Source organism: Oreochromis niloticus, linkage group LG15 (genome assembly GCF_001858045.2).
Source record: "Oreochromis niloticus isolate F11D_XX linkage group LG15, O_niloticus_UMD_NMBU, whole genome shotgun sequence".
Classification (NCBI taxonomy): domain Eukaryota; kingdom Metazoa; phylum Chordata; class Actinopteri; order Cichliformes; family Cichlidae; genus Oreochromis; species Oreochromis niloticus.
The window spans coordinates 16,883,449-16,910,727 of NC_031980.2; the positions used below are offsets into that span (position 1 = coordinate 16,883,449).

The 27,279-nt window shown below is 39.2% G+C and overlaps 1 protein-coding gene and 2 long non-coding RNA genes across 16 annotated transcripts in view; 2 read left to right on the forward strand and 1 right to left on the reverse strand.

The window, feature by feature from the left end:
* The window catches only part of syne2a (spectrin repeat containing, nuclear envelope 2a), an 86,940-nt gene that overhangs the window by 16,196 nt on the left and 43,465 nt on the right, over nt 1-27,279 (reverse strand). For 7 of the 13 annotated variants that reach the window (XM_025898929.1, XM_019345796.2, XM_019345788.2 and 4 more), the window contains 34 exons: nt 26,668-26,850; nt 26,316-26,417; nt 25,495-25,596; nt 24,052-24,129; nt 23,483-23,884; nt 22,684-22,781; nt 22,453-22,597; nt 21,896-21,982; nt 21,175-21,330; nt 19,173-19,373; nt 18,560-18,652; nt 18,125-18,307; nt 17,723-17,893; nt 17,441-17,578; nt 16,165-16,364; nt 15,015-15,147; nt 14,317-14,499; nt 13,659-13,808; nt 13,023-13,193; nt 12,518-12,673; nt 12,271-12,426; nt 11,567-11,737; nt 11,090-11,223; nt 10,733-10,928; nt 9,676-9,858; nt 9,407-9,520; nt 9,162-9,310; nt 8,430-8,577; nt 7,956-8,050; nt 6,977-7,208; nt 5,855-6,052; nt 3,842-3,949; nt 2,458-2,613; nt 128-286 (listed from right to left, as the gene is read on the reverse strand). In XM_025898929.1, the coding sequence (XP_025754714.1) occupies nt 128-286; nt 2,458-2,613; nt 3,842-3,949; nt 5,855-6,052; nt 6,977-7,208; nt 7,956-8,050; nt 8,430-8,577; nt 9,162-9,310; nt 9,407-9,520; nt 9,676-9,858; nt 10,733-10,928; nt 11,090-11,223; nt 11,567-11,737; nt 12,271-12,426; nt 12,518-12,673; nt 13,023-13,193; nt 13,659-13,808; nt 14,317-14,499; nt 15,015-15,147; nt 16,165-16,364; nt 17,441-17,578; nt 17,723-17,893; nt 18,125-18,307; nt 18,560-18,652; nt 19,173-19,373; nt 21,175-21,330; nt 21,896-21,982; nt 22,453-22,597; nt 22,684-22,781; nt 23,483-23,884; nt 24,052-24,129; nt 25,495-25,596; nt 26,316-26,417; nt 26,668-26,850 (5,331 nt within the window). The remainder of the gene's footprint in view (nt 1-127; nt 287-2,457; nt 2,614-3,841; nt 3,950-5,854; nt 6,053-6,976; nt 7,209-7,955; nt 8,051-8,429; nt 8,578-9,161; nt 9,311-9,406; nt 9,521-9,675; nt 9,859-10,732; nt 10,929-11,089; nt 11,224-11,566; nt 11,738-12,270; nt 12,427-12,517; nt 12,674-13,022; nt 13,194-13,658; nt 13,809-14,316; nt 14,500-15,014; nt 15,148-16,164; nt 16,365-17,440; nt 17,579-17,722; nt 17,894-18,124; nt 18,308-18,559; nt 18,653-19,172; nt 19,374-21,174; nt 21,331-21,895; nt 21,983-22,452; nt 22,598-22,683; nt 22,782-23,482; nt 23,885-24,051; nt 24,130-25,494; nt 25,597-26,315; nt 26,418-26,667; nt 26,851-27,279) is intronic. The other 6 variants (XM_019345789.2, XM_019345793.2, XM_019345791.2 and 3 more) reach the window with 6 other exon arrangements.
* On the forward strand, nt 10,848-11,659 carry LOC112842408 (uncharacterized). Its single transcript, XR_003214164.1, has 3 exons — nt 10,848-10,985; nt 11,122-11,300; nt 11,537-11,659. It is a non-coding gene; the product is annotated as an uncharacterized LOC112842408 (long non-coding RNA).
* LOC112842409 (uncharacterized) lies at nt 21,201-26,790 on the forward strand. 2 transcript variants are annotated; one of them, XR_003214165.1, is made up of 5 exons: nt 21,201-21,339; nt 23,474-23,661; nt 23,863-23,930; nt 26,422-26,569; nt 26,650-26,790. It is a non-coding gene; the product is annotated as an uncharacterized LOC112842409 (long non-coding RNA). The 2 variants fall into 2 exon arrangements; XR_003214166.1 differs by having other exon boundaries at nt 21,281-21,382.

Sequence of the window (27,279 nt, forward strand, 5' to 3'; positions counted from 1 at the left end):
GAACACACACTTCCCCAAAGTAATGTCAAAATAACTACAACTGTGCTCAAAATACCCATAAACAATGACTTCGTTGATTGGAGTGATTATGGTCTGTGAAACTCCAGTGTTGGGCAACGCTTCGTACCTTCTTTAGTTTCTCCACCATTTCCTTGATGCTCAGCTCTCCCCGGTGGCACACTTTGTTCTCCATCTGAGTCAGCCAATCACAGAACTCCTTGTTTTTGTCATTGAAGATGGTCCATGCATTGAGACGATCTGCGATTTCCTGCTTGCGGGATGACACCTGGGAAGAGTCAAAGCAATAAAAGTGGTGTTTAAGCAGTGCTGTAAGTTGAAGATTACAAGTGTGAACTACCTGTTCTCAGATAATCACCATGCTGTGTTTGCACATTGGGTATATTGCTACAATATAAAGCCCCGCTAAAACAATTCACTCTAATAAATCTTCAGTGCTGGCAGTTACAAAGTGCTATGGTGCAGAGCACATCTACTGATTCTCTAACTAAAACTTTCCAAGATCTTTTAGAATGTTTTGTTACAATTAACAAGCAGATCATGGAGAGAAAAATCATCTGTAGCTGTAAACTTGTATTTTCTTTGGCAAATTTACTGTCGACTTGCAGGAAACAACAAAAAGAGTGGTGACGAACCTCTTTATGACTGTCAGTCCAGTCTGAAACAGGGTTAATTGTTTTGACTCCCCCTGGTATGCATCCAAGAAACAGTCTGACCCAAATATAGTGCACAAAAAAGCATTTGTGTGGTTGAACTTGGTGCAACTGGGTGCATAACTGATGAAATTTGTAGGGCACTTCAAAATCCCCAAAGCATAAAAAATGTGTGATTACATGGTATTAAAGATTAAAACATGGTAAAACTGACCAAATATGAAATGTTCTCTTGCTACAGTTAAATAGCATTTCATCTCCAACAGAATCAGTAATCAAATGAATTGAGAAAAATCCCCAGGAGAGTCTTGATATTTGATGAAACTAATAAGGTCCATTTACCTAATGACAGCTTAATACCATGAAAACACCCCATTTCATTGCTGCGGGGGGTGATAATCGTTTTGAAGCTAAAGGGCTTAGCATGCCCATGGGGCATGTTACATCAGCCATAGTTTATTGCTCAGTGACACTTTTATTTTTAAATGAGCCCCGCTTTGGTTTTAATGAACTGGCATCGGAATGGAGGAGAATTTAGGGTGCATTGTGAGCCGCGGTCACCCTGTGAGGACTTAGTGCTTCCCTGGAACAATAGATCCAGTCCCTTGAATCCCCCTTAGCCCAGCCGAGCCATCTGCTCATCAGACCCATTCCGGTGGCTTCCCCCACCTACCACCTGTTAACTACGCAGAGGAAACTGCAGTGGCTCAGATCCACGCCCCCCGGCCATGTCAGGGATGAATACGGATTAAAAATGTTCGGTGTGATCTATCAGCTGAAATTAGTTTTTTTTTCTCAACATCTTTAACCATGTGACAAAAATTAGTTTTAAGACTACTATCTAGACTTCTCTATATCAAACTGACAAAAACGATTCAGTACAAAATCATGCAGACCTAACTGTGAGTGAGTGGTCTTTACTTGAAAAAAATCAGATGGCTTTCAGGCAATTACATGATGGTATTGTGCAAAGTTAAGGTTAACTACTTCAGTTTGCATACAGAAAACAAGAGTACTGCACACACAATGCATTCCTGGCTGCTGTTGCTATAATCGTGAAACCCAGTAACTCCTGCCAAGACAGGGGCAGGTGGACTATAATTGGGGACTCTGTTAGCATGAGCATAAATTAAACCATAATCCCTGACAAAAATGTATAGAGCTTGTCATAACTGTGTTTCTCAAAAAAAAAAAAAAAAAATAGTGATTTTGTGTTTAATCCGAAAGACTTAGCCGCAGGAATTTGAGCCTGTGTGTATACAGCGGAGCTACTTTCTGCAATAATGTAGTTACAGAATTAACCCCCTGTTGTTTTAGACAGCTTCATGTGACTGCTGTGGTAGCCTGACTTTTTCAAGCCCTCACTTTAAAAAGACTTCTCTGTACTTGGCTGATACGAGCAGAACAAGCTCTGCTGGATACAATTTAAAAACAACCTGTGAAATTCACCAAACTGCAGAGGAAATATTAACAAACAAGTCATTTGGCTTGCAGGGAGGCAAATTGCTGAAAAGGAGACAGATGCAGTTTTCCCTCCATGAACCTGCACACGCTGGCTCTTTTCTCACACAAATGAGTGTAAGTGTCTGTGTGTGTTTGTGTGCGTGTCTCTGTGTGGTGCAGGGCTTTGTGCTGCTGGTCACCGCCAAAACACCGCTGGTAGCAACTTTTCCCTCCTTCTCTCCCAAACCTCTCCTCTCTCTTACCTGTTCCATTTGCAGTCCCTAAGATACACAGTCCCCCCCCCCCTCTCTGTTTACATATAAACTTTTCTGTCAGTTCTCACCTTCATACACAGCTCTTCCCACTGACTGTGGAGTTGCTCCAGCTGCTTCTCCAGCAGAGCCGAGTCACTGGCCGTGACATACTGGGACAGGTCCGTCTTCATGTTGGCCAGTTCCTTCAATCCGATGGCCAAACGCTGCAGAGAGAGCTCAGTCTCCTGCATAACACACACATGCATGCACACTTGAGCAGCCGGTCAGATAGCCATGTACAAGTTGTGTGTGAACATGCTTCTCTCTTTTCGCTCTGACCGTCCAGATTAAAAGGCTGTGGACGGGACAGGGGGAGGGTAGAAGGGGTAGAAAGGGGGAGGGGAGTGAAAGCATGGGGATATTAAATAAAGGAGGGGTGGGGGTAAACTCAGTGGTTCTCTGGTGGGATGGGGGTAGCTACTGATGGAGTTGAAATGTTCAGAAACTGGCTAGTTTTCAGACCGGTCCAGAAAACTGCAAATGATTTCTTGGGATTTAAATGATAGGTTACTGTCATATAGGTGCCAATGGCATACACAGAGAGATGTCACATTTTCAGTGTTACAGCAATGACAAAACAGTTTCTGTTCTTCTGTTTCTTTTCAGTAAGTATATTATTTCAGTAAATTACACACGTCCACTGCTGGCAACCCTCAGTACCTGTTTTTCTGCAGCATGTGGATCTGATTCCGAGAATTAATTTGCAGAGAACGAGGTCCTACTCTGTTAATACAAAGAGTTTTTTAAAGACTGTTTCCAAAGCAGAGAAGATGACTGTCCTTGGCGAAAGAAGCCGCAGTACTAAAATGTTAAAACCCTATTATCAGGAATGCAAGTGTCTGAAAGCAGAGTCCTTGATATGAATCATTTCTCATATTTATATATTAAAGCACAAACTTAAATGTATTTTCATGCATTAAAATCTAAATCGAAACTAAACAGAGTTAATCTTCTCTGCACTGACAGAACCAAAGGCCATATTTCTACATATTTGATCTTAATACACTTGTAAATTACAGATTGTGTGCTTTCTAGATAATTTAATGCTTTAGAAAAGTAGCAAACATGCACATTTATTATATATGGAGCTGCATTACTGTTGAAACTTTGTGCAGGCTGATTGCAATAAAACTATAATAAAGCTTAAAAGCTCTTTAACTGCTTTGATGGATAGAGAAAGATTTCATATGCACAACTGAGTACAAAAGGTTCTGTTCTGTCTAGAAATCATACAGCATTGGAGCTCATTTTATTATCACAAACAGTATGTTATGAAATGTATTTTCACCTCACTGTTAGAAAAGTGGTGCTCTGTAATATCCCACAGCTGTTTTATACAACTTATATCCCTCTACTTTTCATACATTCACAAACAAATGAAAACACAGCCTTTACAATATTATATTAAATCACCTGGATAAGAGCGGAGTCCTCCGGTCTTTCACACGTCTGTTGTTTCATCTTTAACACGTGCATTTCAGACACGATGTTGCTGATTCCTTCCTGACACTGAGACCACATCTAGACAAGCAGCGTGACACAGAGCGATCAGAGATCTCTGGAGTGTGCTTGAAAACGCATCAATGAAATGCCTCAGAGAAGACAGGGATAGTTTTAACATGTTAAATTATCAGACACCAAATGTGCCTTCCAAAAACAAATTTAATGAACCCCATAAAAGGAAAAACTCTGAATGTCATCAGTGTTCTTAGTTTTCCAACAGTAAAGCCTTCAGATGCTGTGATAAATCCTGAGTGAAAACAAAACATTTAAATGGTACAAAACCATAACTGTTTGGGTCCTTAAAAATGTAATATATTATACTATATGATGTCTACAGTAGTCAGTTCTGTTTTTCTATTAATCTATGTGTGATCTGACCTTTAAAACGCTGTTCAGAGGGATTTCCCTTGTCCGGGTTGGATCCTGTTGAGCTTAAAGGGGTTAACACAACTTTGCCTGACCTCTCTCTGGTCACGAAACCAGTCAGATGTCATAATTAACACAGCTCACCCAGCACAAATGTCACGGTCTGAATATTCTAATAGTCAGACAGCAAGCACGCTTAGCAGGACTTGATGAAAAATAATGAAAGGGTGTGCTCGTGTATCTGTATTTTTAAAGGTATTTTTAAAGGTATTACTTGTAATATAAGATTAGGGTGGCATTTTGTTCGATGTCTGGTCTGTCTAGGTCTTACAGTAAAGCACTGAAGGAATGAAAGGGGCAGACACTGGTAACCAGCTGTCTCTGGATGTGGATCATGGAGAGATTTGAGTCGCTCTTTGATCCCTCTTGGCAGGAGCTCAGTGCCAGGGCAACACACCAGCTTGCGTGTGTGTGTGTGTGTGTATGTATGGGTTGGTCGGAATCAGGTCCTAGATGTGGGTCATGCAAAGCAGACACCTACTCCTTTGTTCGTGCACAGACACTCTCTTTTTCTTGATTTTCCTGAAGGTGCAGTTTTCTAAATACTCAAAATATATCAGGCAGTGATATAAATGCAGTTTTAAGGTAAAACCTAATATACTGTCTCTGGATTAAGCTGGAGAGTGGATGGTTAATAGTTATCTTGCCTTTTCTATGTGTAGATTTTCTTTCTCACCTACATCTTTCCATGCTATGCAAAATGTTTCCTTTGGTGTTGGAGCCTCGATACAACAGTTGAGCCAATACTTGTCCTATTTTAGAGAGCTACAAGTATATGTTAGGAGTGTGGTAATAAAACACGCTCATTTTTGTTGTTTGTTATTTATTTTTTTTACTTTTACTTCCTGATACTTTCATTTCCTCCTTTGCCTTAGGCTTGATTAGTTTAAATCAAATACAGCAGTTCACGCTGTATTAACATGTTGGGTATGATATGTTGGGTGCCACAATCCAGTATATCAAGCTCAGCCGCCAAAGGACACCTTGTGCATAAAACAGCTTGGCGAATGTCTTTGACAGAACAGCAAGAAATGATCCCAGTGAATGAGAACGACTTGCTCTTTCAGCGGTTATAAATCTGTGGGTCGGGCCCTCCTGGTGAGGCTAATGCATGGATAACTATGGAGTAAAACTAAGCTGAATGAATATGATTCATGCAGTGAAAACCAATGGGAAGGAGTTTGCTGTGCTGACCTTTATTTCACCAAAGTTCAACTTATTCTTTATTGTTAATGATTGATAAAAACCTTTCAGGCGGGTGGGGGTTAAAAGTGACACATGAATCTGTCTCCTGCAGTTCCCTGATTGTAGTGAATTCCCAGGAATTTATAGCAAATTGACCATTATGTTTTTTGAATTTTCAGCTTTGGGTCAACTTTTGACTATTAATCAAAAAAGTGAGATTCGGATATGGATTTTACTCGTACACTTTTAAATATCAGATGATTCAGATATATATAGCGTAAAAATGTTAAAAACTAAACACAGGCATGTTACCTTAACAGTGGTGTAAAGCATGTCTCTTCTTTCTCTCAGTAGTGATGTGGTTCGTTTCCAGGCTTCTTCTATGGCCTGAAGCTCTGACTGCAGTCGACTGTGACACTCTGAGTCCTTCATTGTTTCACACAGATGTTTTCCAGCCTTCAGTGTCTGGGTGTACACAGCGGAGTGCTGATCCAGAGACTCTGTGATACACTTTGAAAAAAATGTGGGGAGAAATAGTCTTTAGGGTGAGCATTTTTAGGTGATTACAGCTTTAAATTTGGCATATAAGATCAGTATTGCTCAACTACGAGGTTTAGTAAAACATTAAAAACCTAAAACTTTAAGTTAATATGACTAATCTCCCTTTCAAAGCCCTCTTCTCATGCATCTCTGGGACTTCAGCTGCTTTAGATTAAAGTCCCTTTCTGTCCCTTTTTCCTTCGTTCTTTAACCTCTGGCTCTCTTCCACAGCATGTCTTTTGTGATGTCTTCTTCCCCTCACCCCCAACTGGTCACAGCAGATGGCCGCCCCTCCCTGAGCCTAGTTTTGCTGGAGGTTTCTTCCTGTTAAAAGATCATTTTTTCTTCCCACTGTTGTCAAAGTGTTTGCTCATAGGGGGTCATTTGATTGTTGGGGTTTTCTCTATATCATTGTAGGGTCTTTACTTTACAATATAAAGCGCCTTGAGGCGACTATATAAAATAACAATGAGGTTAACTGAATTGAATTGTCTCTGCTGATTCTGGTTTTGGACACAGACAAATGAGCTAAGTCTGGTGAGTACGGCTGGTTCGTCAGCAAAGATTGTGTTGGTTTAGGCAAACAGCTTTTGCATGCTGCCACACATTGGTGTGGATTACCATTCAGACATGTCTTTTACTGATGTACTCCCGGAGCCATAGGAGGGATTTCTAGTGCACAATCTCATGAAAAATGAAACAAACAATGAGCGTGCTCCTGGTAACGCTCCTGCCCCGATGCAGTGTCTGTGGGTTTGAGAACTGTGAAATCTTCATGAATGTAGCAAATCCCTCACATTTTTATGGGTGGATTACTTAAACTTTATGGTCAGACTTTATACAGAAAAAACAAATATTTGTTCACTGCATTGTAAAATACATTTTTATATTGACCTGGTAATCGTCTACACAGTTCTGAAGCTGATCGACTGCATAGAGAAAGTGTCCAGTTGGGGGCAGCAAAGAGTCAACGTCCCTCAACAACTTCCACAGATGTTTCAAACCGTCCTTGTAGATTCTCAATTGATGCAGCTGTTCCTTTGTTAAGGTCTGGCTTTGCCCAGCCAGAGCCACAGAGCTGAACCAGCCATTCTTCAAATTGACCACTTGTGCCATGAGCTCAGATCTGTACAAACCAACAAAATACAGTTACAATTTTTGTGTCTTTGGGTGCAAAACAATCAACTAAAACTAAAACCACATAAACAAATAAAATAAAATGGAGGTGAAAAAAAGGATTATGAGTGGACTGCATGGGTGTTACAGTGTGTCCACATACACACATAAAAACAAAAAGCATAAAATTTTACAACTAATGCAGCATAAGGACATCTCTGTCACAGTTGATTCATCTGCAATCTATAAATTACCAACTGCAAAATAAGTGGGATCTCAAAAAAAGTCTTCCAGCTGTGAGCAGCGGTTCCAGCAGCGAGGGAAAATTCCCTCTGGATTCTTTCAAAATTCTGAAACCGTTCTCAGCTTCTCAAAGAATTCAAAGATGGATTCAAGGACATCGAGGAAAAATACAGCAGTTGTCTGCCATGCACACACACACAGTAATTTATTTTCAGCCAGTTTAAGACCTCATACCAACCACCTCTCATTAGTCAAATCACCACCCCCATTTGTCTTTTGCAATGGGTCCTTGCAGCTGTATTATTTTCCACACAAATCAAAAGGGTATGCACTCTACAAATATTTTCTTTTATGATTATACTTTGACCATTTAATGTCTCATATATATAAAGAAAATACTACTAATACAGTTGTTATTGTATTACACTAGCAACAACAAATAAGCATTTTATGTAAAATAATTATATGCAAAGTATTTACTTCTAAGCCTTTTCTTGACTTATCCATCATTTACCTTTTCTCTCCTGTTTCTTTTTCCATGGATTTGATTGCATCACAGAGAAGATGCTGCAGAAGCTGATGTCCAACAATTATGTCAGCCTGAAGTCTCTGTGGGAGCAGAAAAGAGGACACAATGCGATTCTTACATCACTCTTTCTCTTTTTTAAATAAACATTGTTTATGATAAAACATAAAAAGTGTAATAAAACTGTAATTACATTTCTTTTAGCATTACAGCGTTTCTTCAAAATAACATGACATTTGCTCCAGCGCTGCAATGCTCTGAGTCTCAGCGATAAATTAAATTACTGGGCCGATGAGGTCATTAGTTTGGCTTCAAAGTGAATTATCAAATTTTTCAAATAGTTACTCATAGGAGGTATAAAGATGATTATCAACTTTGCTGATTAAAATGAGCTAATAGAGCAGTTTTTACATAGTTTTTACAACTAAAAGTTAAACAGTTAATGATTAAAACATATTCTACCTGATGGACAATCAGCATCTCTTGAAGGCTTGGATAACTCAGATTTTTTCTGCACACTGATCCCTGCTCCAGTTTCTCCTTGATCTGTGTCAGTCTTCCACTCTTTTCCTGAAAGCTCAGGGAACGCTGGCAGTCATCCTGCAGTTCTCTAGGAAAGAAATGCAACACACATCAACATGCAAAGCTTTCTTTTACTACAGCTCAGAAAAAGAACACTCAGTGCATCCATTGTCTCCAGAAAATGACACAAAAGAGTTATTGCTCAGAAGAATTTGGGAATAGACAACAACACTACAAAAAAAACACCCCCACTTTCAGTTATGAGGCTTTATGTATCAGGACACAATAGAAATAATCTGGTCCACTGCAGAAATTAAAATTAAGTAACTATAAGCTCAAATTAATATATAACATATAACATATATGACATACACCATATATTACTCATTTAACAAAAATGTAATGAATTGCTCCATTAGTGCTTCCCAACAGACACTAATAAAAGACAAAAGAGATTTTATTTAGCTAACCTGTACACTGGTAAGAACCTAATTATATTTACTGTGTTATAATATGTAAATCCTAAGAATAGAGGGTATACTTTCTATTTATGACATTTGTACACTGCTATGTGATACATAAATATCTGAATTTGCCTGAAAAACTGTTAAATGTCCAGACAGCTACACATGGATTACTATCTTTGCTTTCTCGTGAATTGAACTTCCTCACCTGTCTGATGAACGAGTCATGACTTCGACCCACTCCCTGATAAGTATGTGCAGTCTCTCTGACTCCAGTCTGTTAAGGTTCACGTGGCCACTCATGTCTCTGATGTCCAGCAATGATGGAAACAGACCACAGAGCTCCTGGAGTACCTGCTGCAAACCCAGGAAATATTTGAAACAATTTTAGTTTAAGAGCATCTGTTAAACAAGTGCATAGGGAAGCTGTCGACAACAGTGAGTCCGACGAACATTTACAGAGTCCGTGTTATCTGTGCCGGCCTTTAGTTTCTGCTGAAAGTCCTGCATCTGCTTCTCAAGCACCTCCAGTTGGGCTTGAAATAGTTTACGTTGTTCTAAATCCTCCTGCACACACAAAGAAATGTAACTGAGTATACACCAGTTTGAGTTTGAGAAAGAGTCCCTCTGCACTCAATGTGACGATAATAAATTGTCATTTAGTGGGAAGCTGGACTGAAAGAAAACTGCACAGGTAAAATATTTCACCTAACCTCCCTCACCTCAACACTCCTCTTTTTCCCTGCGATTGCCTCGTTCAGCAACAGGATGCCACGCAATAGCAGTCTGGTTTCTGATTCTATTAAATTTGCAGGTAGTGGTTCTAGCTGGCCAATAAGACTCTTAGATGATGCTAAGACATCGCCCATGATGCTTTGCAGCTCTTCAGCAGCACCCTGCAACTTCTGGATAAAAAAACAAAAAACAAAACACAAAATTCAGATTTTTCATATTCATATACATCCGTGTAGTGTGTTTAATTTTAAGCAGCAGCTTTAACAGAAAAACCTTTTAACCTTTAAAATTGTTTTCATCTAATTTATTTGAGGCATTTTTTAAATAAAGCAGAACATCAGAGCTTCTTTTTCTAACAAAATACACTTTTCTGTGTATTTTGAAGAGGAAAAACCCCCAATATTAATAGCACCGCAAACGCCTTTTGTTAAAAAAAAGAAAAAGAAAAAGAAAGAATTTTCAAAACAACACGTAATACTGCATCTGGATTACGCACGAAGAGGGGACATCAGATGTATGAAAACAGAACAGGGCACCTTGGATATTTCAGCAAATGCATGCTGCCTGTTCAGTTCCAAGAATAGAGGATCAGTCATTGAGAAAAACATTTAATTAAATTGTGAATGTAATACATGTACTCTCTGAACCAATGCCAGGTACAGGATGAGTCAAAGAGGGAATTTGATGACTCTAAATACTGAGAATGGCAAATATGAAAAATAAGATCCACTAAATCCTAATAAGCTTATTTGCATGCTCAACCTTTAATAATCCCAGAAATAGTTTCAATTCAACCACTTAAATGTATTCATGCTTTCAGATATTTGATCTACTCAGTCTTAAGCTACTTTCAAACCTTATGAAACAAATCCAATAACTTGAAGTTTTCTATTATCACATAAATCACATTGTGGCTATCACAGTGGGTTTACTGCTAGAACTTCACACAAGCATACTGAAGCATTACATAAGAGTATGAGGCAGCTGATTTCTGCTAACAAGCTGTTCTGTATAGACAAAGTCTAGTAACAGCCCTAAACTCACCTTTAATGAGCAAACTATGGGTTGAGTGTTGTGTCCAGCTGAAAGTGATGACCTTGATAGCTCCTCCCACTCGTGCTGCAGGTGTTTCTGCTGAGCAGAGCAGCTACAAGAGAGACGAGTGTATTCCTGCCAGACTAAAAGCGTCTCTTCTGTCTTTATGTTTTCATCCTTTATCTCCTGCACCGTGTTCTGCCACCTGAGAAGGATGAAACGTGTGATTACTTTGTGGCTGTATAGCGCTAACATGCACAAAGTAAGACCATAGTTGCCTGATTTAGTTGAGGATGTGTGCAACTGTAACATCTTTTGTTGTTAATTGAAATATTGCTGCGTGCACTGCAACCGCAGGCCTCTGACCGTTTTCGTTCTCCTTCCACTTCATCACATAGTGCCTGTGCCGCTCCATGATGGAGAGACCCTACAAGACTCTGACAGGATTTGTCCACAGCTGCCCAAAGTGCTTCTCCTTTTCCAGCCTCCTCCTGGAGTTGCTGTGTGATGATGAAAAACACATTTCTTACTCTAAACTAAAGCTTAGAGACTGAAAAGTACTGACGGCTTGACATCTGTGAGTGCCTACGTCTTTTCTAAATCTGTCACAACTAGAATGAGGGGCTTTTAACTTCATACAGCTACAGCTGGTTGTTCAAAAACATTGTTTTTTCTAAACTTTTGCTTTAACACTGGCAAATATTTAAGGCTTTCAAAACTGACATGTCAAACTAATTAATATGATAAATTTTAGAATGAAATACAACATGTGATTATTTTTCTTGTAGCTTTAAAGTCTTTGTATGCACACAGTTGGATATAAAGGTCACCAACGCGGCTTACCTGGAGGAAGTCCACGTATCCCTCTGCCTGCTTCAGCGAGAAGAGAGGAGCTTGTTGATGCTGAAAGGCACAGCGCACCCTGGTGGTGTGCAGAGTCACATCCCTCAGATCTCTGTCGAAACAGCTCCACTTTTCCACAACCTGCTGAAGCGCAGGTCTCAGAGCTTTCATCTAGAAAGGCCGCCAGAAACAAGACCATTTATAAAGATCATTTATACTGTAGCTCAGTTCATCTGACATTTGGGATGATTTTTTTGAGTACTCCATGCATTCTGTGCAGTTTTTGAGCAACTTCTAAGACATATGACTACACTAAGCACCATGTTTGGCATATGGTGCTGATCAGGGTGAGTTTATCAGAGCTTTGTTTGCTACATCTGGAAAAAGGGACAGAAAAAAGAATAAACCAAGTGAAAGAGTGAACGGACTTAAAGCCAAAACAATAAACTTGAAAACACTTTGCAGAGGGAAAATGCAAAACTGAGTGATGAGTCTCTGTGGGTCTATCACGATAAGTGACCCCTTTGTGTATGGAAGTGCTACTCAAGCATGAAACAATAACTTTACATGTTGTCCAAGGTGTTTCTGGTCGAAATACTCATCATCTGCTCAGGACAGGATTTACAGCTTATAAAGCTTGTGTTTTAATATGCTGTAATCTAGCACTGAACTATGAGTCTGATTATAGTAAGACTGACTTTTACCTGTTGACTAAGATCCCTGCAAGCATGACTGACGCCCTCTGCCTCATTAGAAAAGGCAGCATCACATGGGCGCTCCTGTTCCCTTTTATCGTACACTTGTGTGGTTTTTAACTCTTGTAGAGCTGCAGCCACCTCCTTCACTCTACCCTCAAGAGCCTGAAAAAAAACCACATTCTCAGATCAGACCAGAGTAGAGGGGATGATACTCTACAAAAGGCCCTCATCTCTTTGCTCCGTGTTACTTTACCTCCCACTCCAGCAGAGCCTTATGAGCCAGAGTTTGGCTGGTGGGCTGTTTCCACTGATTCAGCTGCTTCTTCTGCTGCTCTATCCAGCCGTGGAGACACTGCAAACGCCTCTCCCTTTCTGCACAAGTGCGATGGATCTGCTCAGCGCCACAAATCTGATGAGAGAAAGCCAAACAGTGGATGAATCATGACATGCATAAAAGTCATGAAAAGTTATATCTTTATAGCCAAGTTGGTGTTAAAAAATATATTTTCTTTTCCTGTTGCTGTAAAGTAAAATAGATTTATGGCCTCTTTGGGGTTCCAGTGCCGATATAAATCACTGATGCAGCACACTATGAACTTCATTTTCACACATATTTTTTACATAATAGCCTTTTATCAATGTCCATTTAAAAAATCTGTTTGCATCAATGAAAGTATAATAGATGGATAAACACAGAGGTTGCAGTTGCATCGGATTAGTAGTAATCTGCCCATTTTATTAATTGCTGAGATAGAGACCTGACTCTCCAGCTCTCTCTGAAAGTGCAGCCACTGCAGCCTGGAAGCGCCGAGTTCCTCTGCGAACGTTGTACGTTCAGAGCGGACTGCCTGGATGTCTGCCATCTGAGGCCTGGGCTGACACAGGAAATGAAGGAGGAGTTGCCCATTGCTCACAGCAGCTTTGAATGCCTAAAAAACAACATAAAAAATGAATAAAACTATGCAAACCGAACCGAAAACCATGCTAGATTCTCCCCTGCTTGAATACAACAAATGTGATTTGATGTAGATGCCTCTGTTCTGCCACTTTTTTTTTTACTTACATTTTTAATATCTTTCAGTCTTTGAAGAATTAAATCAGTACTGTTTTAGTGGTTTAAATTATAGTGCTTTTACTGCAGGATGTGATTCATAGATGTCACTGACATAACAGCAGAAAAAATAAGAGCCATATCGAGGAGAGAGCAGTGAAATGCACCCTTTCAAGGAAAAAGCAACGTATAAATTTCAGATGCTTGCTTGTTGAGTGTCAAGCAAATTGATGGATGGGTTGCCCTCAATTTAAAGTAAAGACTGGCACTGAAATAACCTTTCAAATATAACCAATTGAAATAGATGCAGAGGAAAAAGTGAAAACAGAGGCGGTTTAAGTACCTGGAAATTCTGCAGGATTTCAGTGACCTGAGCTGCACTGCTGGCTTTGAGGACTTTTTCTTTCTCCTGGTTCATGCAGCTCTTCATCTGTTTGAGCCAGTCCTCCAGATCAGAGAGCAGCTCCATCGATGGCTGTGCTGCCAGGAGACACTAAAAGGGGAAAAGATAATAAAGAAAGCAGGGAGGTTAACTTTACATGACATATATTCCTAACTTTAGTTAGTTTTTAGATTACTTCATATGATTTATCTAACAATGTAATTATATTTTTAAACATCTGCTCCATTACTATCTGACCTTTGTGCACATCCGCATTATTAAATCTTTTTTTATCTTCTCTGTGATTGCCAAATTTTTAAACATCAGAATGATTATAAAGCCAAATATCTGGTTCCACTCTCTGGTGATAAATGCTCAGGAGAAAATGAATCGTGGCTGTCTTCTAGATTCATGGTCCTCCCTATCCTCGCTCACCCTCATTTGGATTTCAACAGGGTTTAAGGTTGCACTCCCCTAACTGGAGAGGAGTTTTCAGTGCCCAATTATTTTTGAAAACCAGCAGTACCCAGTACAATAAATTGGAAACTGGGCCACTATAGAAACCACTAGAAAGGGGCTATTCATCTAACAGTTAGGGTCATTTTAAAACATTCTGCACCTGTTGCAGCTGGTCTTGGGTCTTTGACATGTCAGAGGTCAGCTGGTTCCAGCTGTTCTCCAGTTGGCTAAGCTGAGTTCTCAGTCCAGGGCAGTCAGCCTCCCTCAGCTGGAGGAGCTGAGCAGCATCCTTGGATGCCGACATCTTCAGTACAGACATACGTTCCACCTCCATGGAGAAGTCCTGGGGACATGTTGAGGTTAACTAATATTAGAAAACAGATCAATATTGTCCTGCAGCCAGTTTAGACCCATATGTCCATCCATTACAAATTTGTGTTAATTTATTTGGACTTTTTGTAGGTGGTGATTGCCCTTTCTAAGTAAAGCTGGTGACAGGTTTAAATATTATGTCATGTAAGGAAGCAAATTTGTATTAATTTCTTCATGATCATGTCACAGAATGCAATAAAGATGGTATCTGATGAATGATGGTGGATCCTGTACACTTTCAGCTTATATCAACCTTGTATAGCAAAGATTGTAGCGTTCTGTAACATTTTACAAATGCATGCTACGAAGTGCTTGAAAAAGACTTAAACCACAAGAACGATGAGGAATCATTTCATTTAAAAGTAAACTAGTAAGAAAAAGATAGATGTTAGGATGTTAGGGGTAGACTGCAGCGATTCTTTGACTGGGCTGTTATGTTTCTTTTTTAGTCAAAGGCTATTTGATGAGAACACAGAAAAGCCTTACCAGCAGCTTGATGAGATTGCTTTGAACACACTCCTGACTCAGGTCAGAGAGATCTACCAGACCTGACAAAGTCTTCAGGTGTTTGTTGGCACCAGCCAGCCATTCCCTGACCAAGTCAAAGTTGGTGTGGAATCTGTGGGGAGGATGAAAAAGCACATAGCTCAACCAGCGGGGCAGAACATGACTGTACCTTCATACAGAGTGAGGTAAGGACTTGGGCTTGGGTCCACTAGTGATAAATAGGGCTTGTAGATGAGTGTTTTTTTTCTGATGTCTGGACTGTAGAATACATTCAACGAGAATATGGAACTTTCACTTATGGAACTTTCTGTACAACAGATTATTGAATTGTTGCCGTAGGAATTCATGTAGTAATTCTTCCCACATGTCTGTTTTTCATTTGGCACGTTTTGTGTGGTCCGTGCTTCACTTTTTACTGACTAAGATCCCAGGCAACATTTCTGGGCATAATTTAAAAAAAAACCTAACAACATGAATCCACAAAATGTTCTATTCAGTCTGTGGTAAGAACATAAGTCACTCAGATATTCATCTTTTTAGAGTTTCACACCCTGCATGGATTTCAGGATGCTCCCATACAGCATACTACAAAGTTTATATATTCCAGATCATTTTTGGCAGGTTGCTAGTTAAAGTGCTTTTAATATTTTTATTAAAAATCGCCATGGCAACTTTTGTAAATCCACTGACAAACAATTGACTAACAGTAATTAGTGGTTAACTTCACAATCAAATGATGGAACAGTGACTCACTGTGGAAAGGCCAAAGAAACACACACAATATCTCTAATCTAAACATTTTACACAAGGCCATCAGGTTATACCAGTCCTATAAACTTCATTGTACTTTAGCTTACACACAAATCAATAGAAGACTAAAGACAGCTGATTGGGAGGCACTTTTTCACATAGTAAGACTGAAAGGTTGTGAAAGAACATCTTGTTCTTTCTAAAAGTTCTTTTTAACAACCTCTTTAAAAAGCTCATGCTGGGTAGAAAGAGGACGTTTGGCAGATATTTGAACAATGAACAAATGAAGAAAAAAAATCAGTAACATTTTTCATTCTGTGCAGGCAACAATTTAAACTTTAGCCGGTAGATAATAAAGATCGCAGTGAGCCTGGATCACCTGATTTGGGTGTCCTGGATGTCTCTGCAGCGCTGAATCTCTTTCTCTGTTCGCCTGTAGGCACTCCTCCATCGCAGCTCCAGAGCGCCGCCTGCCTGATGGGTTGAGGCAGCAAGCAGGGCCTCTGCCTGCAGCACCTTACCCTGATCCAGAATCACTCCTAAAGTGGCTTTGTTGTCATCCAGCTGGACCAATGTTTGCTGAGTGACAAGGAGACTTATCAGTGCCTATGCTTAGAATATCTGGAAACTCGATCTAATGCTCAAAGAGACACTTTAAAAGTCTGACGTGCAAAAATGATACGTGAAAGAGGTGGAGGACAGAAAATCAACAAGTTAATAGCAGATGCAAAAAAAGCTAAAAGGGGGAAAGAAAAAACTTAGAAGAATGCAGGAAAAAAGATCATCCCTCATTCTCAGTGCCAATAAAGCAAAATACCGCCTAAGCCTTCACTATGGTTGCAGCTCTCTTTATTTCTCAGTTCACTCTTCATTACTGTCACTGTTAGCTTCTATTTTCCAATTTTTCCACCAGTATTTTAGCACCATTCTTTCCTTTATCCCAGATTGACTCAAGTACCTTGGATCCTCACTCTGTGTCACATACACACATTACTCATTACGATGTGACTGCGGCGAAGAAAAGAGCTCTCACAAATCCTAAAGAAGCTCATTATTCTGTTTACGTTTAATTTATTTGGGGATGTATTTTAATCACAGTGATTTCGAGTCATGATGCACAGAGGCAGCTGACGGTACAAAGCTATCACTTTAGTCATTAGTCTGTGGTGAAATATGCAGTACTAACTGAGATATAAAATCCTAAATAGATCGATGGTTGCTGTCAGCTTTTAGTTTAAATTAATTCTGAGTGTAAACTGGAGAGTCCTGTCCTCTTGCTGCCTTACCTAATCATGAAACAATATAACTCGACATAATGTTCAACTAACCATCTTTGTAGTTTATTGAGGGGCTTTCTGGAAAATACAGGAGACTAGAGCCCAGGATTCTTATTAAAAGAAGCACTTTCTTCTCTTTCTGTCTTTAAAACATTATAAAAAAGAAACCTTTTATGTTAATATGAACTGATTTCTGTACGAATAATGAAAATAAACCTGTCAAACTAAAATGACAAAACTAGCTCCTACTGACACACTTGAGAGGACCTGTGTTTAAATGATGTTCAACAGATTAAGCTAAGGAGAAAGAAAAAAGTAACAAAACAACTCTGACTTAGAGAAGTGAGAACAAATTATGTGAAGTGTGACAGGATGTACCTGGCAGGCATCTAGTCTGTGCTGCACTAACTCCTCCTCATCATCATCTCCCTCTGGCTCCCATCTGCTGATGAAGGCTTCAGACTCATCCAGCACTCTCCCCAATCGACCACAATTATCCTCCCAACGGGTCCACTCCTAGAGCAGAGCCAAATATAAACCCATACACCTACTTTGAAATTGTATCTATGAATGCATGTTTTTCTAGGAAAAATGAAACAGAAGTGCACATTTGTGAATGTATAAATTCATATTTGCCTTCAGCAAATATGGGCTACATACCTGAAGTCTCCTTTGAGAAGCCACTTCCTGTTCCAGAGCCTGTTGCTGCAGTGATTTGGCCCTGGCTTCCAGGTGTACCCGTTCATCCTCTTGACACTTGAGTGCTTCTGGCTCATGTTGGGATAGATACTGAACAAAAGCCATCTGGGACCTGAGGACCTGCAGGAGATTCTATATCACCAAGAGACGAGCAAAGCGATGATCAATTAAATAAATGTGGCAACAAACTGGATGTGATTGAGGTCTAAATACTCGGGTGTCTAATGATTAATTAGTGGAGGTTGTGCTTGCAACATGAGACTCTTTAAAAACCAGGAGTTTGCTTCATATTCTTGAAGTACTGTACCAAACTTAAATCTGCTCTTTGTCTGTGTTTTGAAGAACTTCCTGAAAGTGAGATACCTTGTGTCTGCAGAGAACAGCTTGAAGTTTGCTGCAGCTGTGAACCTGGCTCATCTTTCTCTCTCTTATGCATTCTTCACCCAGTTCCAGGAGCCGAGTTATCCCCTGAAGCAAGGACCTAGAACTGTGTTGCATCTTGGCCTTTTCCCCTGGACTTTCCCTCAGATGTCTGCCCAGCACACACTGCAGAGATACAGATGAGCAGCAGAATTTAAGGAGAATACCATTAACTTTTAAAATACAGATCCTACATCAGTAGCAACTACTAAGGCAGTGAAATGTAATCAGTTAACTATGGCATCCATATAAACCCAGTAAGCATTAATATGTCTGAATAACTGCTGTTATATTAATAGCATTTTAATTAGGCCTTCTCTAGTATTGTAACAGTAGTGCTATTAATCATGCAAAGCAAAGCTGTGCTGCAGTGGTTACCTCCAAACTGGGACCATCCTTTAGATTTGGAAAGACTTGACTCTGTCCAAGTTCAAACTGGTCCAGAAGACACAGCTGATTGGTGGAGATTTTCTATTGAAAGACACAAATAATATGTTAGCTTAAGTGCTGGAAGAAGTACTGAGGTTCTTCACCAACTCAAAATGACTGCATCACATACTTTACATGCAAACAGCTTGACGCTCGAAGCTTGCTGTTAGTAATGAATGCTTGGTGTGTAAAATCTAAGCCTGTATGGTGGAAATTAATCAAATTACAAGCATAAAGCACCACAAAATAGAAACTACCTCAAAAACTGTATGATGATTATAGTACTTAGAGTAGGAGTGATTTTACTGACATTTAAAAATACTTGAAAATATTCTGAATATTCAGTTACAGTGTTACTAAAACACGTCAAAGCCCTGCAGTTTTAGTGACACACAGTTTCTGCACAACCACAGACATGTAAAACATGTACTATTCACAGAGTCTGTTGTTTCTGAGCGTTACTGTAGAATTTGGGCTTCGCTGCAGGAAAAAATTGCATATTTGATCTAGTCCTGGGAAAGGATGGGAAAGGGTCGACAATGAGCTCTAATTTATTTCAAACCTTGCAAGGGTCCTTAAGGCCTGGATCTTCAATAAGCTGATTGTGGGAGGAGGTCAAGACCAGCTGGGCCGTATGAAGACAATCCTGAAGGCAGGTCAAACAGCTGCAAGCATCTGGTTCTTCCTTTGAAAGTTGAGGCCTGGTCTCTGACGTTACTTTACTCATCAGTTCAGAGAGGGTCCCCAGCTCAGCTGATATACACTGCACACAAAAACACAAAAAGGGGACAAACTGAAAGGAAAAATTCAACCCTGACATTCAATTTTACAGAGAGACAAAAAAAGATATAATCATAATGGATAGATTCATTGACCACTTGTAGGGGTGCCACGATTAGTCGACTACTCACGATTACGTCGACTATCAAAATCGTCGACGACTGATTTAATAGTCGACGCGTCGTTTGAAGCTTTGTAAGATCACAAAAGACGCAGGAATAAGTAGTAGGATTTAAGAGTGTAATAACGGACTGAAACAGAAGATGGCAGCACTGCATGTACAAGGATGCCAGCTGCCGTTACACTCCGAAGAAGAAGAAGAAGCAGTGTCCCAGAATTCATAGCGCGGCCCTGCTCAGTTTTCAACAATGGCGGCAGCTAGTTAGTTTTAATATTACTCTTATTAATCTTTCTGGGTCACAAAATAAACGTTTAACATATTTTCAGGCGAGAATGTAGCTGTGTAAACCTCAAATATCTGCTCAGTTTATCAAGACACTGCATATTTTCAAAAGCGCTCCGACGTTTTCGGAGACGTCTGTTACCCACTAGCTCGATAGCTAGCCGGGGGCAAGGCTCACTAGAGCCCGTGAGAACACCGGACTCCCGGCAAATCGTTTTCAAACGCACCACCGTCTTTCGCTACTCAGGTTAAACATATAGAAGTCAGTTAGATAACTTAAAAATGTTATTGTTTGGCCTTTTTTTTAGCATTTTATTTGTTCCTGAGTAAATCGGTTTGGCTGAGATTAAAGTTATAGTTTATACACGACTGAATAAACGTCAAGCAGACAACTGATTATCAGAAGTGTGAGATGTTCAAGAATATACTCCGGTGTCCCGTTATATTTTAGATAGCAAGGAGTTTATTAAACTTTACCGAAACAATCTGTAAATCTCATTAAATTGAATAAACTATCATCTTGTCTTTATTTTTAGTTAGCACATACCCTAAACACTTAAAACTGTAAGCTAATGTTATATAAGAGCAGATGCTGCTGGTGCAAAATAGCTGTACGTCCAATGGATGCATGATCCGATTAGTCGACTAATCGCAAAAATAATCGGTGACTAGTCGACTATCAAAATAATCGTTTGTGGCAGCCCTAGCCACTTGGTACATGTATTCAAATGCTCAGGAAAGCAAATAATCAGCCAATAACATAACAATGGTTCAATGCACTTAGCCATGTAGGCAATCAGAACTGGGAAGAATGTGGCATGGTTGTGGTGGCAGACAGGCTGATTTAAAAATTTCAGAAACTGCTAATCTACTGGGTTTTTCCCACACAACTATCTTTAGGGTTTAACGAGAACATTCAGGGAAAAAGTTCTGCGGACGAAAATACCTTGTTGATGCCAGACATCAGAGGAGAATGGCTAGACTGCTTTAATAGATAGGAATAGGAAAGCAACAGTAGCTCACATAACCACTTGTTACACCCAAGGTATGCAGATTTTGCTGCTGACCATGTCCATCCCTTTATGACTGCAATATACCGATCTATGATGGTAGATACCAGCGGGATAACGTGCCATGCCGCAAAGCTCAAATCATCTCAGACTAGTTTCTTGAACATGACTATGAGTTCGCTACCCTCAAATGTCACAGTCATCAGCTCTGAATCCATGTGGGATCATACATTGTGGATGTGAAGTACGTGTGCAGCAGCTATGTGAGCAGATATGTGAAGAATAAAGGCAACTCTGATGGCAAAAGGGAACTAACTAACCAGGAAAGTGTACCTAATAAAGTGGCAATGAGAAACATTATTCTCAGTCACCTCGTGCTGCAGCAGCCTCAGCTGAGGTTCATCTTCACCCATGCCACCACAAGTCAACAGAAGGTCAGTCAAAGAGTCGAGGCAGAGGAGGACCTGCCGTATAGCCTCGTAAAACTCCTCCTTCACACCTGGATGAGAACCATCGGTGGAGCTCACCTGGGAAATGTAAAGCACAATCATCAATTTAACTTACCACAGTTTTTTAAAGGTCAGATTCTCTGAATATTTTGGCTCATTCTTCTTAATTTGATGATGTTTACCGTTTACTACTATGTTATTCCTACATCACAACCTGTTGATACTAATGTATAAACAGAGTTAGTAGATCTTATATTCCGTACTGAGATGAAAAACTGGACAAATTGTGTCTAGCATGTTACCTGATTTGATTTTGACTAGAATGACATGAAAAACTTTAAATACATTGATATGAAAAGAACTGTCCTTAAAAATGGTGTTTTATGATTGTAAAGACAAAGCTGCAAGGAAATAGCCCGTGAAGCCTTTTGGTACTCGCTTATTTTGTAGCCCTATTAAAAAAAAATCCATCTTTGTGCCTTCATGTGCTTGAAGTACTTTTCAGAAATACATCTGATTATTTCATTGAGCCTCAGTCATCCATGTTAGTCAGTTATTTGTGAGAGAGTGTACTACCTGTGTATCTAGATCAATATACTTTCAGCAGGAACGCACTTAAAAGGTCTCTTTCTATTATACATACTATTTTTCTTAGCATAGTGATGGCCTCCTGTGTGTGCTGAAGAGCTGCACAAGTAGATCCAATTGACCTCGATGCCTCATCTGGAACCTATACACAAAGAGAAAACTGAACTTAAGGTTTAACAGCGGGTGAAGGAAAAAGACAGAATGCAACAAGGGTGTAACTGAGCAGGGGCAGGAGTTAGGTCCCCTGCTTGATCCTTTCATATTCATTAATATCAGATCCATGATTTTGCTTCCAGCAAAACAAAATCGGGTATTTTAGTAGCAATGGGAACACTCATAATGATATTCTTTTGCTTGTCGTGGGTCCTTTTTCATTGTGGAAGACAAGCAGGTTCACAGATACGAAAACAAAATGAGTTTCGGCACGGAGGACAGGATGAAAGGATTGGCGAACCTTGTAACCTGGTTGCCCCGGTAACAGATGTAATGGCTATGTTGGTGACATCCACATTTTAGAAATAACTTCTATCACCTCACACCTCATGTACATCATGCAGTCTGACTGAATACTACAGATTCAAGCACGGCATGATTATTTTCCTGTTTTCTTACCTTTTGTCTGTTCTCTGCATCTTCTCTGTTCTGGCTCTGATGGTCCTCCTTAACTTTTTTTAAAGTGGTTATTTTTTCAGAAATCTGGGAATGAAGGTGACTCCACCTTTGGCGCTTGGGGTTAACATTTTCATGTCCAGGCAAACTAGGGACCACAAAAATTTTATGAGCCTATGATATGCTGTGTAAAGAGGAGGTCCAAAATTGAAATACTACGACTGGAACTTTTACCTGATTGGCTCAACAGAAAACTGCTGGGGTTGCTGGGATCCTCCCAACAAACATCTGGCGCTGACTTCAGTTTGCTCCCTCAGTCTATCAAAAACATCCTGTTCAAACAAACAAAAAAAGTTATTCATCTGGTACTTTAAATACTAATTCTGCAAACTTGGTTATCACTCCCCTCCCTGCCAAAAGGGAGAAAGTATGTAATCGGCCCCCTTTGTTTGTTTGCCTGTCTATTTGTAAGCAGTCTAGTGTCCACAGTTTGCAAGAGATCCTTTCAAATGTTGTGTGTTGGTCAAGGTCACACCAAATGTAAAAGTAAAAACTTTTTATTAGCCACAATTTTTTATAGAAGGTCTCGAAACTTCACAACAATGGATCTTGGGGGACATGAGTTAGCGCCCAATGTCAAAGTTGACTTTGAGTTATTACTCCAATTAAGATATATGTGTATATATATATATATATATATATATATATATGTGTATATATATATATATATATATATATATATATGTGTATATATATATATATATATATATATATATATATGTGTATATATATATATATATATATATATATATGTGTATATATATATATATATATATATATATATATATATATATATATATATATATATATATATATATATATATATATATATATATATATATATATATATATATATATATATATACACATATATATATATATATATATATATTAAAATTAAATGTCCATGAAACCATTTACTAAGGCTTAAATAACTTTGATTGACATCTCTTTGAATTTTCAGACAAATTACCAGATCTGAATTGGGAGCTGTGGACAGCGACAGATTCTCCTCCTCTATCAGCTCATCTGATGCTCTTCCAGCAGCAAACGGAGTTATCGGTCTTGAAGGAATCAGCCTTGTATCTTCCGCTCCAGCTGCTGCCTGAGGGGTGTTTGTGCGAGGGTCAGCATCAAAGGCTTCGTGTTTCGGTAAATCACGCTGGTCCACAGCAGCAGCTTTAAGCTGGCCTTCTGCTGCAGGGACAGCTGCAGTGTTTAGTGACTGAGCGGTCACAGATTCAGGACTAAGTGCTTCATCAAAATCAGCTTTAGCGTCAGGTGTTATTATTCCAGCCTCAGCTTGTTTGGCTTCAAAGTTGATATCTAACTCAGGCTTTTCTGCACATTCAGTAGAAGACTGATGAAGCAGGTCCTGAAAGACAAATGAAAGATGATACTAGAAATAACTACAACTTATGGTAGGTATATTAAGATTAGTTTAAAAAAAAATTCTTATGAAAATGTTTATAAACAGAGCATATTATTGAAAGAAAAAGCATTACTCTTAAATATATATCCAAAATGAAACTGATTATTTACCTTCATATGTGATGGTGGCTTATGTTCTGCCATATCCTCCCTTTGCACTTCTGAAAGCTTGAGCGTGTCCTCAGGGTCCTAACATATTGGTTGTATGAATATACAAATGCGAACCAAATCCTTGCACAAACACATATAAATTACGCATGCTATTCTCATCCTGAGGGTGTATGAAAGGAAAGGTTTCTGAGGAGCAGCTGCTTCTGACAGCGACAGAGTGGGGTTATCAGCAAACACAATGACCTGCCTCACACAGCTCATTAAGAGCATGCAAAAATCTCCTGATTTCTTCCACAGCACAGGAAAAAGATAAAAGTATTAGTGCTAGAAATTGTGAATAGAATTACATCGAGGGGTCATTCCATGTCAGTTCACCAAATACCTACCACCTGATCATCTCAGATTCACCTGAACAAATTTCAGGGAAAAGATATACTTTTTAATAGGAATTCTGCAAAATTTCAGGTCCCTGCTGTCATTATTTCTTTTGTCAAAATGAAGCAATTCAAAGAGAGATGGTGGGAGTGTTTTTAGATGTTTTTTAGCATCATCTCTGAGGGTCCATCTTAAAATTCCATTATGTAGAAAACTACTTGAGCTACATCCTTCAATTTATTTAGGCTAAAAGAATCTGGCAGTGTGGCTCGCAGGAGTGAAGCTCAGGTTTACATGTAGAAGGATGGATGCCTGAAATCACTATTTAGATGAATGATCTCTGACAACAGATGTGGAGACCTGTGGAAACCACACTTTAATATACAAGACATATAATATCCTTTAAAAGAGTCCAAATCAGAGCCAATGTTTTTACAGATAAAGAGCTGTTGTTCACAGTTCAGTAACACAAATATCTAATCAGATATTCACATGGCAGAAACTTAAGGAATATGGGCATGTAAAAGTGATTAAGATGACCTCAAACCAGGCATAAGAATATGGGAGAAAGTAGCTACACCCTTCATGGTCAATATTCATATAGCCATAGCATCTTTTAAAATTTTGAACCTAGCTCAAGTAGTTTTCTTACTTTTATCCCTTCAAATACTTTCTTTTCCGAGAAAAAAGTACAGCAAGGATGTGGATGTTATATTAAAAAATTAAGAATGATTATGGAATTTTTTTCAGGAAAATCTGTGATGGTCAGGTTTTTTTTGTTTTTAATTTGATGATATGATGTGATGGATTGACCACAAGGAACAAATAAAGAAGGAATAATTAGAGTAGATGAAGCCCAAGACATTCAGAGTTTCATTCCAACGCACATAAAATCCTGTGCATTTTTAGAAAATATTTGCTAAGTCTTACACGTTCTACTGCTGTGGGTGTGTTACTTGAAATTCTGTCAGTGAGCTTAAATAATGAATGTGAAATTGTGGAATGAAACCAAAAAGACAGAGGTACCCAGAGACATGCTCTCATGTGATGTAATTACATCTGATTTACCTCTGGAATACTGCTTGTTAGTGTGTCAGAGGATGACGAGTGACAACTCTCGTCATCCTCATCCTCCTCTTCCTCTGAGTTAGACACCTCAAAAGCCCCCTGCTTTCGGTGATAAGGGTGGATATATGATCAAATTTGTGATTTAAAGGAAAACTGGAAGAAAAACCTGCTTTTCTATCGACTCTCATCACTCTTCTTTATCTAAAAACAATATCAGTAAATATTGAACTTAAAGTTTTTATTAGCAGCAGTCACCATTTCATTCCTCCTGCACTTTCATTCTATTTTTTGAGTTTTATCTGCAACTTTTCAAATATAATTTTCTTTTTAGATAAGGTTAGACCTCTTTAATTGACTCTCAAAACACCGTTATGCAGCTTTTTAATACTGTAGTACAATAGTGAAATTCCCCCCAAAACAAAGATTTTCGGACTTCTTGAGCCTGATGAACAGCTCAGTATAATTATTTTTTTCTCACACAGGACTCTAACAGCAAGGCTCATCTAATCCCAGATAACAGAGTGAAGGGAGTGAATGGGGGATAGTCACTGCACTTGAATGATTCACCAGTTCTACCGGCTTTCTGAGCTCAAAGAACACTTTTAAAATTTGGCAGCAAGAAGAAATCTTGTACGCTGTGATTTGTTTTTCCTCTCCCAAAATAATTTGATCAAAAGCTGCTGAGAGCTGCAAGCACAAAATGATTAGAAGAAATGTGTAATTGGTTTACTTCAATCACGACTGCAAAGAGCAAAGACCACACAAGTGTTATTTGATTTGTTTAGCTGGTTTAGTTATTTAGCTGGTCGGCTAAATGTTACCTGGACTAGATGTGTGTCCAGCTGTTGCATCTGTTCAGGAGTATGAGAGCCTGTTGTGATTGCAAGAATCGCACTTGTTTCTTCCTCTTCTCTTATCTTGTTCTAGGTTAGTCAAAGAGACGAGAACATTTAAGAAAGAATGGCAGAGGCGACAGAGGCTCATAAAAAACAAATCCACTGTGTTGGAACAAGGATCCAGTTGGAGACAAGAATGAGTGTTGCTTCATAGTGCAACATGAAAGTATATCAGCAAAGTAAGCATCATAAGCACCTTTTGTCGCACCATTTTTTTCTTTTATAACAGAACAAAATCTTTACTTTGCCTGTGTGCTAGGATTCAGACATGCTGTACCTCAAGCAGAGAGGCTTGTTGCTCGGTGAGATGTTCCAGCTCCTCGAGTGACTGCAGGAGCAGCCTGGCTTTGGAGTAGACTTGAAGGCTTTCTTCTGCTCTTTGTGGGATGTGAAGCTCTCCTTTGCATTTTTCTAGATCTTCTAACATCCTCCGCATTGAGCACAAATTAGCTTGGATCACCTGAAACACGTGTAAACTGTTAGTCTGACATTTTCCCCATATATATATGAGAGAGACAGAGAGAGAGAGACAGCAGAATAGGTTTAAGCATTCATCTATGCCACTGCCACTTCTTTACATTTACAAACATTTGTAGCTTAAACTGCTTTATATTTCACTGTATACATATTTATATGTTTCTTGTTAAGTTTGAAAGAAATGCACTGCATTTTATTTGTTTCTAAACTTCTTATTGAGAAATCTCCTGGTTGTCCTACATGTTTTTATAACCAGATACTGCAGTAGGTCTATTTGGTCTTCAAAAATCATGGGAGTACTGCAAAAAGTGGACAAACTGCTTTTATTAACTGTGCTTCATACAAATGAACCAATTTTCAGAAGATGGTTAAATCAGACACACATCCCTTTAAATGAGTTGATCCAGGAACA